This window comes from Pyxicephalus adspersus, chromosome 8, assembly GCF_032062135.1.
Source record: "Pyxicephalus adspersus chromosome 8, UCB_Pads_2.0, whole genome shotgun sequence".
NCBI classification, from domain to species: domain Eukaryota; kingdom Metazoa; phylum Chordata; class Amphibia; order Anura; family Pyxicephalidae; genus Pyxicephalus; species Pyxicephalus adspersus.
In genome coordinates, this window is record NC_092865.1 from 28,544,534 (window position 1) to 28,556,653 (window position 12,120).

At 36.1% G+C, this 12,120-nt stretch overlaps 1 protein-coding gene across 2 annotated transcripts in view; it reads right to left on the bottom strand.

The window, feature by feature from the left end:
* CCDC18 (coiled-coil domain containing 18) overlaps nt 1-12,120 on the bottom strand; it is a 42,227-nt gene that overhangs the window by 23,758 nt on the left and 6,349 nt on the right. For both annotated transcript variants that reach the window (XM_072419872.1, XM_072419873.1), the window contains exons 4-12: nt 11,146-11,316; nt 10,143-10,252; nt 7,389-7,517; nt 6,328-6,424; nt 3,124-3,245; nt 2,545-2,818; nt 1,576-1,652; nt 1,376-1,491; nt 585-805 (exon numbers count right to left, since the gene is read on the bottom strand). In XM_072419872.1, coding sequence (XP_072275973.1) covers nt 585-805; nt 1,376-1,491; nt 1,576-1,652; nt 2,545-2,818; nt 3,124-3,245; nt 6,328-6,424; nt 7,389-7,517; nt 10,143-10,252; nt 11,146-11,316 — 1,317 coding nt within the window. The remainder of the gene's footprint in view (nt 1-584; nt 806-1,375; nt 1,492-1,575; nt 1,653-2,544; nt 2,819-3,123; nt 3,246-6,327; nt 6,425-7,388; nt 7,518-10,142; nt 10,253-11,145; nt 11,317-12,120) is intronic.

Genomic DNA, 12,120 nt, shown 5'->3' on the forward strand with positions numbered 1-12,120 from the left:
GCAGAAGGAGGAGTCTTTTCGTGGAAAAAAAAATATGCCAATCTCACGTATGCGCAGTAAGATCAGCAAGTTTTTTTTTCCAACCTACATAACCCGATTTCATGCCTGGGTCAGGTGACGTAGGAAAAAAAACAGGAATAGGAAATTAAAATGGCGGCGCTCGGCCGAGTGCACTGCGGGATTGAAGGAAAGTCTATTTTTTTTTATGCACTTTTGGCTTTAGTTTCTCTTTAACATATGGATGCAGAAAAAACAAGCTAGTATCTCTTCTAAAAGAAAGCAGCAAAGACTGACAATATGGCAATAGTGTATCGTCATCCCAGTACAGAAAGCATATTGCTTGCAGGATCAACAGATTTAAAATAGAACAAAAAGGAGGAAGAAGGAAAAAATAAAACAAATAAATAAAACAAATGCAGCCAATACAGCCAAGGACAAGTACACTGCAATATGTTTTATATTTTTTATCCTTAGGATTACATACAATTTAAACACAAGAATAAGATCAAATTGACTGTAAACCATTGTAGTTTCCCTTAAACATACATATTCACACAGAAATCCTGCATGGCTTGAACACTTACTTCCTGTTCTAGCTTAGCTGACTTTGACACTTTCTCCAACAGCTCTTCATGTATAAGTTGAAACTGACTGGTTCTCTGAGCCATAGAAAGTTTAGTATTGGCGATTTCAGTCTGAGCTTTACCAAGTTTTCTCTGCAGCTCTTTAACAGCTTCTGTCAGCTTCTCTTTCTCTATCTGTAGCTGTTCTTTAGCAGTCTCTAACTGAAGACATTTTTCTACTTCTGTCAAAAACAAAGCAACATACATTTAATAAAGAATAAACAAAAAAAAACACTGCAATGATAAATTATAAATATATAAAAAATAAAATTTTACATAGAAGAGGTTACCTAAAGTAAGTACAATTCCAATTACCTATGACTATAATTTTCAACATCTCAAAATAAATACCAAACTACCACTGTGGACATCCTTTTAAAATTATGGTCATCATCTTTTATACACCACATCCTTTATCAGCAACAGCTGATCACCTTCTTTTTGCCCCTCTTATTGGTCAATGATCATCTACTTACTGTCTGCTTTCTCTCCCCCTTTTCCCTGTCGCTTGACCTGTTAGGCTCTGTCTGCCAGTTTAGTTTCAGTAAAAGGGAAACAAGCATAACACGGCACATTATATTTAATGTAAGCAATATTTAAAATATGTATAAAAGCTTTGGAAGCTACTAAAGTCTACAAATTCAACCTCACCCACTCTCTGCTAACAGATTTTTTTGTAATTTTATTTTTATGATTTTTTTTTGCATACATGTGTATACGAAAAAGTATGAAAAAGTAGATAAAAAAGATACCAATTTGCTGTAAAGATAACTTTACTGGTTCAGCATCCAATGGGAGGTAGATATTTGCACCGATAAGTTTGGCTTGTAGTTCTCGATTCTCTTCTTCTTTTAGTGACAACTGAGCCCTGAAATGAAAGGACAGATGTTTAATAACAAATCTGTTTCCTAAATGTAAATATGTTATTTTTTTGAAGGGTATATACAGATACCTTAGATCCATGATGATCAGACTGGTGTCTTTGGAATATGGTGTAGCTACATCTTCAGACACATTGGTCTGGTCGTTCTGCCAATATCAAAAATTTAAAAGAATTTTAACAGAGGAACATATAATGATTTAGGATGCAAACTTTAAGTTGCACACATAGCCATTTCTGCTAGAAATTACTATTACTGAAAGTGTCCTATCCCATCTGACCTTGAAGGCCAAGAAAGTCTGACCTGGTCTTTATCTGGATACAAGAATGCCTAGGAAAACTAGGTGTATGCGTAAGGCTACGTACATGCCCGTACGTCGTCCATCATCTGAATGACCGTCCTGGCGGATCCACAGAAGATAAACGACGAATGATCCTAATGGAAGTAAAGGGGGAGAGCGCGCAACAGGGTGCCGCTCCGTCGTTCTCCCACTCCCTTCTTCATAGAGCAGAACGGTGCTGCATGTACAACACTTGCATCGTCCATGCATCGTGCAGTCGTTAGTCGTTGGAAAGGATCATGAAAGATAGTTCCAACGACAATTATTGCACGTGTGTATGTAGCCGAACAACCAACTCTAATGTGGCTTTATAGATCTTAGAAACCCTAAAACTTCCCCTGCTCCAACAAAATAAGTATTAGTGATACCTACCTGAAAATTTCAAATATTAATAAAGGCCAAAAATATGGAAGCCAGTTCTCAGTCACAATCCACTATAAAAAAATAAAAGTACAATAATAATAGTAATACTTACCAGCCTCCAGTGAAACAAAACAGATATTTGCATCTGCTTTATGTGGCTTCATTCATTAACCACTATGTCATTAGTGTGTCCTTTTTGGACTGCAGGTACATAACAGTGGCATGACAGAGGGCAAAAAGAAAAACAGCATGCACTTGTGGGGCATAGGCATTTGAACACCCAAACATTGGATCTTCCAAGCACTATCTCTTGCAAACATGTGTTAGTATTACTTACTTTCACTTGTGATAACGGTTGCATATTGCTAGACTCAGAAACAAAATGTTTTATTCCACGGAGGTCTTCATGTGTTGCAAGACGTTCTTTTAAATCCTTGTTCTCTTGAAGAAGACTTGTGTTTTCCTTTAAAACTTTCTCTTTGTTTTCAAGTTCGCTTTCAAGTCTTAGAACCCTCTGATTGCACTGGGCCAGAAGTGTAATAAGCTCTGTGTTACTTGCCGCAGCACATTTCTGTTTCTCCTCTTCATCTGTCTTTTCAGACAGCAAACTCCTATGTAATGGTAAATGAAGGATTATCATGGATAATTCAGATTTTTTTAGCAGGTTTAAGCAAGGCATTAGGGAGAACTTAAAAGGTTTACTGATTCAGGCAAAAAAAAAAAAAAAAAAAAAAAGTTTGTAACCAATTATCACCAGAATACACTTAAAGCCTTTCCCCTACCCTCTACCTCCATCCCTAACAGGACGTTTAAAGGGCAAAGAATACGCAAGCAAACGCAATCTTTATTGGTTCCTAAGCTGAATATATTTGTCTCAATAAGAATTATGAGTATTCAATTCTCTCCTACAGACTACCTTAAATGTGCCTTCGCATCTTCAAGTTCACTTTCCAATTTTCTACACTTTTGCCTGGATTCTTCTCGTTCTTTTTCACAGACTTGGAGGGCCTGGCTTCTCTGCTCTTCTTCTTCTTTAACCTATGGAAATATGTATCAAGCGCTATTAATGCCACGCTAAAAATGCTAAGGACCAATTTATAACTTTGCAATGTGTTAAGTGGCAAAGTAACACGCATCACAGTAAAGGCGATCATTATTTTGAACCACAAAAACAGATGTGAAAAAACAAGTGTTGAGATACCATTTAAAGTGTGTTAAAGTACATTGCATTAACATGGTATAATCTTAAATATTGTTTATTTGCCTGGTACAGAAAGTTATGACCAATACAACAGGAACATGGAAGAGAAATCTTTCAACATGAACAAGAGATTAATTCTCACAGCTTTGGCTTTAGATACACAGAGCAGGGTTACATATGAAGGGAATTTTTTGGGCAAAGAAAATAAACACTAATATAAGAAAAACACACAGTTTCATAGTGACCTCAAATCCTGGATAAAAAGACAATATTTATTTAAACTGTATGTAGATTGTATGCAGGAGTTTCCATATAATAGCCTGCAATTTCTTAATAAGGAAAAATGCTTTCCCAGGATATACACTTGCTGATCGCAAAAAATCTAAAGAGCAAATAAACATACAATGGGAAATAGATGTCCTTTATCTATCATTTGCATAGCCTATCAAGAAGAAATGTTTTGTACTAAACAGCAGGGAGTCATACAAGGAAATTAACCACTGTGAAAAAAAAACACTTCATTAAAGAGAATGTACATGGATTTTGTACTTTTATATGGTCTGTACTAAAACTATAACCTTTTTATTAATGGAATTTTTGATTTTCTATTACATCAGTAGATGGAGCTATAGCCTTTCAAAAGAGCTGATAATTTTATCAATATTTTAACTCCTTAAAACTTCTAAACTATTCTGAAGAAGATTATATGAAACTTTGCAGCCCCTATGCCATTGGATAAAGTTTGTGTCAAAGGCAGACTGCATATTGTCATGCTGTTATAATGTACTGGTGTGACATACTGGGAGGCCCATTGCTTTCCACTTCATTTAGTTATAAATGGCATAAGTAATGTGTGGATTAAATTTCACTAAAGGTTACCATGTGTGTATTGGGCTTTGACGGTTTCAAAAGCCCATTCCTCATCAGGAGAAGGGGGGGGGGGGTCCTTTTCAAAAACTTTTTCAAGTCTTTTTACAGATTGTACTTCCCAACCTGAAATGAAATTATTTGCAAAAAGGACTGGTGGATCAAAAACAGCCCCAATAATATCATGTTTTACATGTAATTTCTTATACTATGGTTGAGCAACTTTGGTTGAATGACTGATCATTTAAATTGCATTTTTTCTAGCAAATACCTATTGTTTTTGTGAAGACAATTATATTTCATTAACTAACAAACGATGTTGTTGAACAGATGTATGGATTCTTAGAAGAAAGGTGTGTAATTTCAGAATTTGGGAGCTCAGTATATATTTTGGTCGGTGGATAATTACCAATATGAAAACAAAAGAAAATTAACTTCAGAAGGCTTAGGCAAATTCAAGTAGAAGTCTGCTTAACAATATTTACATCTTAACTGGCAATGTAACATCCAAAAGATACCAGAAAAGTTATAAATCTTTCTGTGCAATCATACCTTATTGTGTACAACATCTACACACTAAGGCTGGGTACACACGTGCAATAATTGTCATTGGAAAGGATCTTTCACGATCCTTTCCAGCGACTAAGGACTGTAGGATGCATGAACGAGCACCGCTCTGCTCTATGGAGAGGGGAGGGGGGGAAAACGACCGAGTGGCACCCTGCTGCGCGCTCTCCCTCTTTGCTTCCATTGTCCATGGATAAGCCAGGACGGTCATTCGGACGATGGACGACCGGCACTGTACACATGCCAGATTCTAAGCTTAGAGCCGATATCAGATGAGACCCATTGGACGTGTGTACGTAGCCTAAGAGGTGCAGAAAAAAACTGACTCACTCTTGTCATCATCCAATATCGGAATATCAGAACTGGCAATTGCAGGTAATAGGCAGAGACAAAAATTGGCTTTAACAGATACCCATTGATCATAAAATAGAAATGCCACATGCAAATCATTCTGGGTGTCTGGTTTAAGATATCAAATAATCTTTAAATAAGTAACCCTCCAAACATTATTTAACATATCCCCAAGGCTGGGTACACACGTCCAATGGTTCTGGCCCGATAATCAGCTCAGGGCTGATATCGGACGAGAATCTGGTGTGTGCACAGTGCCCGTCGTCCATGGTCCGAGTGACCGTCCTGGCGGATCCACAAACGATGAACGACGAGGATTTCTTCTTATGCCCCTCTTCCCGGTTTTTTTCTCACTTCCCTGATGTGTCTTGTTTGTTACCGTTTTATGTTCTTTTCTTTGTTAAAAATTCTTGTTAAAATTTCTTAATAAAAACTACTGAAATACAAACATTATTTAACAAATACCACTGTTAAAACAGACCTGTTCTCAATGGTTGACTGTCTTAGCACTCAGGCTGCCCACACATGTTATAGTGTAATTGTACAATCATTGTAGTGTGATGGCCTACCAAAACAATAAATTAAATCTGTATCCAGCTAGACAGTCCCTTGTATGGCAAAGCGATAAATAGATCTAAAGAAGACTGCACAATCAAAATGTAACAGGGTGGATAAGTGTAAGGTTTCTGAAAGACAGGCTGTGTGCTTTAAAGGTTAAAGGCTCACACTGAGAACAGTTAGAAGGGTGTAAGGGCAAAATAGTGACCAACTACTTTTTAGCACTGCTTCTCAGTGCCATTACCTGCATGCTGAAAACGATCAATGTAAGCTCTCAGCTGTGAAAACACATGTATCAAATAGTTTCAAGCTTCTATTATTTTTTTTTCATTCTTCACCCCAGAAAGCTTTGATGAATTAAAAGATATTAGTTAAACCCATTAATTGTAAAAAAAAAAAATAAAGAATGCTACAATTTAATTCTGGACTTTATGTCAATATTAGCCAACAGTATTGCACCCTACTGCTTTACCTTAAAGCTTTAAGTTAACAGTGGAGTTGGAGATCTAAAAAGCTTTAGTTAACAACATTTATTTTTTTTTTCCTGGAAGAAGCCTAAATCAGCTCAGTTCTCACCTTTTGCAATTTGTCTGCCACATTTTTCTTGTACTGTTGGAATGCTCTGGTTAGTTCTTCAGCATTGAAAAGCGCTTCATTTCTCTGTTTCTCAGCTCTTACAAGACAAAATAAATGTGCTGATGTTAGCAGTGAAATGCCCTTTAGAAAATAATAGATATTCAAGGCTGGGAACATTTTGAGCAGCATAATTTAAAAACAGATAAAAACTGCAATCCCTACTATCAAAAGGTGTAGTATTTGACTTGAAAGACTGCAGATTTTTTTGGCTAAGTTTCATTGTCCAATATATGTTTAAAAACCTCAGTAAAGTTTGCAATGCTTTTTACATTAGTAATTCTGCTTTGAAATAAATAACTTGATATGCTTGGGAAAGGAATGGGTTGGTTAGGGCAGCCATTGGTTAAGAGGCTCACAGGTATGCTGTCTCTGTCTTTAGCAAAGTCAGAAGGCATAAAACATTAACCCCTGGTTTGTTTGTGCATGGATATACACCTCCCTGCCCATCATTCTTAGCAAAACATCCCCCCATGTTTGACTACCTTACACTAGCTCAGATGCTTTCAGTTTCTGCATTCTGGTACTTCTATTTTTCAGATACAGGCTAAGGGTTTTCTTTCTCACTAAATATGGCATACAGTGATTCTGCCAAGTATGCACTTTCACTCTTAACGAGGCAAGGTTCACTTGTTGTATAACTGTGGAGGAACAACATTGTCATTTCAGAATTTAGACTACAAACCCCTCCTGCTCTCCACAACAAATCAAGGATGGGTCGGTAGCTCATAGAAAAATAGTTTTTCTAAAAATTAAAAAGTTATTTTTTTCCCTGGGTTTAGTTATGCTTTTAAGGTTAGGTTTAAAGATTTAGGGTAAGAGTGAAAGTTTAAGACTATGTTAGGGAGTAGGGTTAGGATGTGCTAAGATGAACTTGTGGAAGATAAAAACACTCTATAATCCAGTTATTTAATAATAAAAGATAAAGTAAATTTAAGACAAAAGTACAGATGCTAATAAACCTAAATAATATTTTTCCAAAGGGAGTTTTATTGAAATGTTACCTTTTGCATTGTTTGTTACACTCATACAAGTCTGTTTTCATACTTTTATATTCTTCTTTGAATTTTTGTACAACTTGTTCTTTTTCAGCCAATTTGTGGTGGCTTTCCACAAGTTTCTCTTCTGCAATCCTAAGAAAATATCATCATAACATTTACTTTTAAACACAAAACATTAAGTATATATTACACTGTATACATTTATCCATGAAAAATCTTTCCAATTTTCTAAAACTTTAGAAAAGAAGTAAATACCACCTGGGTTACACCTCTTAGTGTGTGTGCTTGAATCGTGTTGACCTCTGAACTTGTACTCTTAAACACATTTACACGATCCACACCTGATCCACTAAAGTGATTTTTTACAGATGACTGCGACAAGAATATTTTAGCACACCTGGAGAGTCACATAGATTATATAGTGTGGACCAGTACCAACTACTGAGATCTTGGCTTTGCACTATACATTACACATTAGCAAGAGGTAACATATAGCTTTATGTTAGTGCTGAATTCTTAGACAAGAGGATGCAATCTGTCCTAAGGTGAACCTGAAATTAAAAAAAGTGGAGAACTGCCATTTTATAGGCAATATCCAATAATGTGTTTTGCCTAAAAAGCTGTGTATTGATGCTCAATTATCATCGCTCTGTACAATTCTTAGGGATTGTTTCAGTTAACAAGTGATTGCTGTACAGACATGCTGTCTGTACTCCGTATAGAAGATTAGGTGGATTTGTGTTTCCTCAGGACGATTCTTAACCCACTAGTCATTAGATCACCAGTCATCAAAGGGATAGCTTTACCAAGATGGCAGCCTTCACACAGAGACAATAGCCCCGATTTATTAAACCTCTCAAAGGCTGAAGAGGATACATTTTTTAATCAGTGAAGCTGGGTGATCCAGCAAACCTGGAATGGATTTTCTCAAAATCATTTGCGATTTGTTAGCAAATGTTTTCAAACCTGAAATAGATCCATTCCAGGTTTGCTGAACCACTTAGCTTCACTGATGAAAGTGTATCTTCCCCAGTCTTGGAGAGCTTAATTAAATCAGGCTCAATTTGCTGAACAACACGTTAACTCAGTTAAGTTTAGATGCAGGAAGCCTACACACAATGTAGGCGGCCAGTCATTTGTCTTCAGGTTCCCTTTCATAATATAAAAGATACCTAGAGATTCATGTTCAGTTTCGTATCTTTACATGATTGCATTCAAGTTCCATTTCTATATTAGTGACTATTTTTTATTTCACTACATTTCTGAATGACAGACCCATATTTTAGCTAACTATTTCCTTTGAGGAGATGCTATGTAAACCCCTATTAAAAGTTCTATTTATATTTTATTTCACCCAATTATGTTTATTGACAAACACATATGGCTTCCAATAACACTTCTTTACCCACACAGAAATCAATATGGTCTTTATGTGTTTAGATTTAAAACGAATGATAGAGGCAGTTGTATTATCTGAAGTATGTATATCCAATACATTTTTATTAGAAGAGTAGAAAAAAAAAAAGAGTGGAAATTGAATAGTACAACAACAATACATACAAAGAATAGTGAGAACCATTCAAAGGCAGTTTAAAATACAAAAGGGTAGTACTGCTCCAAGCTTATCGTGACATGAGTACTAACCATAATAATAAAAATACTGAAGTGCAAGGGCCCTATAGAATGGCAATAGAGAGGCATTTCGAGAAAGAAGGAAAGGACAAAAAAAAAGGAAAAGAAATGAATGCACAGCCTAGGCAGGGCAGGGGAGGGATGGAAAAGTAGGTCATAAAGCCACTTTTGGTGACATATGTATAGAGAACTGCTGTTTACCTACAGTAAGCATCATGAAAACAAAAGTAATTTGTTTCCAATCTGGAGGCATATAATAATCTTTACAAGGGGGTCAAACCCGCCAGAAGAGTATTATAAGTAAGAGGTATAGTATCAAGAGGTATACCCCTCATCTTTTCATTGAAGAGAAACCAAGCCATTTTGTGTTTAATTTGGGTTACACTTGGTGTGGATGACCACTATATCAGAAGTTTTTAACACTTTATGGTAGTCATATTTGGAGGTCTGTGCTCTGAAGCCACTACATCTTCTCTCATAACGTTTACTTTTATTAGCAACACAGGATACTAATCATACCAAAAGTCTGAAAGCCAGGTTTAAATATAAAAAACTCTTTTGAAAAAAAGGGTGTTTTCAACTAAATCTATTTTGAATAGTAGTGTTGCTTTAGGAAGACAAAAATCCTAAATTCACTGTAGTCAATGTCTGTTTATCTGTGGCAAGAATATTACGGTGTACAAACTGGTTTTAATGTGACTTTTATTTAGTAATCAGATACTCCCAATTAAACTAATTAAATTATATTTATATAATCATAGGCTGTGGTTAGTTCAAGAAAAAAATCAAGCAAACTTGCAACACAAGCAAACTGAGCTTAAAGGCAAATTATTCAGTTATAAAAGCAGACAAATAAAGGCCAGAAGGAGATCAACTAAACCTGACAAACATCGTTAATGATCTCAGAACTGTCTTGTACCTGAAACAGCATCACAATCACACCAAAAAGACAGGTCCTTATTGTGGTAGCATCTGAATGACATAACATTATACACTTCTAAAATAGAATAGAAAAAAAAAACCTAAAACCATAACCCCATCAGCTTATGCCAAAAGTGGCAGCCTAATTTTAGGTGACACGTGAAGTATTTTCACATTAATTACATGAACATGCAATTCCATTACCTGAGAGCTTTTTCCTGAGCTTGTGATTTTGCTTCTAAATCAGCAATATGTTCCTCGAGTTCAGGTACTCTGGAGGAAGGATTTCCAAGAGCAGATTCATAAAGACGAACCTAAAAAACAAATCATTTTATAAACTTAAAAGTTAAAAAAAAGTTAAAAGTTAAACTTAAAAAAAAAACAGGTACTAGCAAAGCAATATAAGATGTATTGCAGTACCATTAAAATGAGGAATTTAAAGCAGAACTATACGTCAAAAATAAAAAAAGCCTGGAAGACCTGTCTGTTTGCAATGTCCCTTCTACAAAAAAAAAATTCCTGCCTGTTTACAGTTTTCTTTATAATGTACAATCTCAGCATAGCTGGCTGCCAATAATTAATACACTTCTGTGCGTATGTGCAGTAGATTGGTCATTCCGCTCTGGCCAATCAAGATAGCCAAATATCTATTCTAATCTAGGGCCTGAAAAAAGAGTGAAGATGCTGGCAAATAAACATGGAGATGTACGGTAAGTTTAGATAAGCATTTGTGAACAGGCAAGGTACCTTTATTTACTGCAGAAAAGATATCACCTGTTCTACAATAGAACTAGCCTGTTGACATTTTTTATTTTTAGGTTTTCAAAGTTCAAACTAAATGGCCTCCTTAGGAGATAAAACAAAGAAATTATGAAAACATGGTTCCAATAAAACACAATGTCCTGAGAGGTTCCTTGCTCAATACTCCTCAATACTGATGTTCCAGGATGTTATTTAAAAGACAATTATTTTTTAGTACCTATGGAATAGAAATATAGAGTTTTAACAGTTAAAAGATAAGGAACATTTGCCACCCTGAAAAGCTTTTTGAATGTTTTTTATAACTAATTTATTAAGACAAACATGAAAGCGTAATAGAGATGTGTTAAACAACATAAATGTCACCGTTTCCATTACAGTATATAACAAACAGCAAATACAAATTAACATCTACAAACATCAAGGACTACACAAAAGAGTCAGTAACCTTTGATTTGGACTTTGTAAGTTCCACCTGCATGGATTTGATCTTGTTCACCAGAGAATGGTTTTGTGAGGTCAAAGAAGCATTTTGTTCCTGAAGAGAATCCACTTTCTCTCTTAACTTCCTGTTCTCTTGTTCTGAGTTCTTCAGTGATCCCACCTGCAATGGAAAGACCTATAACAGGGATAAAGCAAAAAATAAGGACAGAATGATCTGTAAATCTTATAAATGAATATGTAGATGTGCAAGTTACTGTAATTAGTGATATAGCTTCCACATTTGTACACGTTTGAGCTTCTATTTTTTTGTTACTGGAATAAATCTAGAGATTTCTTAATTAACCACTAGAGGGATCACTAAGTGACTCAATCCAGTAGCACTAAGGCACAACTACTGAGTAGCATTGCACAGCAAAAGGCTGACTCTGCATAACATAGTATTGTATATATGTATACATAGGATTTGTATAATAACCTTGAGTTAAGGTATATAGAGCAACCAACATAACAGTGCAAAGAAGTAGGTCAGCCCTAGGTTCTTTTGCCTCTTCAACACCAGGAAGGCTAAACACCAATAGCCAAGCACAAACAACTTCCAGGGGTGGCCTACAGATACAAGCTGCAGGAGTGTCACAGAAAAGTCTTCTTCAATTGATCTGGGAAAGCCTAAAAACAACGGCTAACTGGGGAGACTCTAAGGACAAGAAAGGTCCTGTGTGAATATTTCAGCAGTTACTTGACTGAAGGAAGGATCGCACATATTTTCCAAGCAGTGCAAGCGTCCACCCTCTTACAGCAAAAGTGGAGTATGCTTGGTGTAGGAGACGTTATATACCATGGAGCTCCTCACCCACTCTCCTCCCTGTTGGTGTTCCCCAGGGGTCAGTCCTTGGACCGGTTCTCTGTACACCTCCTCTCTCGGTAGTCTCATATCTTCCTTTGGCTTACAGTACCATCTGTATGCTGATGACACTCAAAT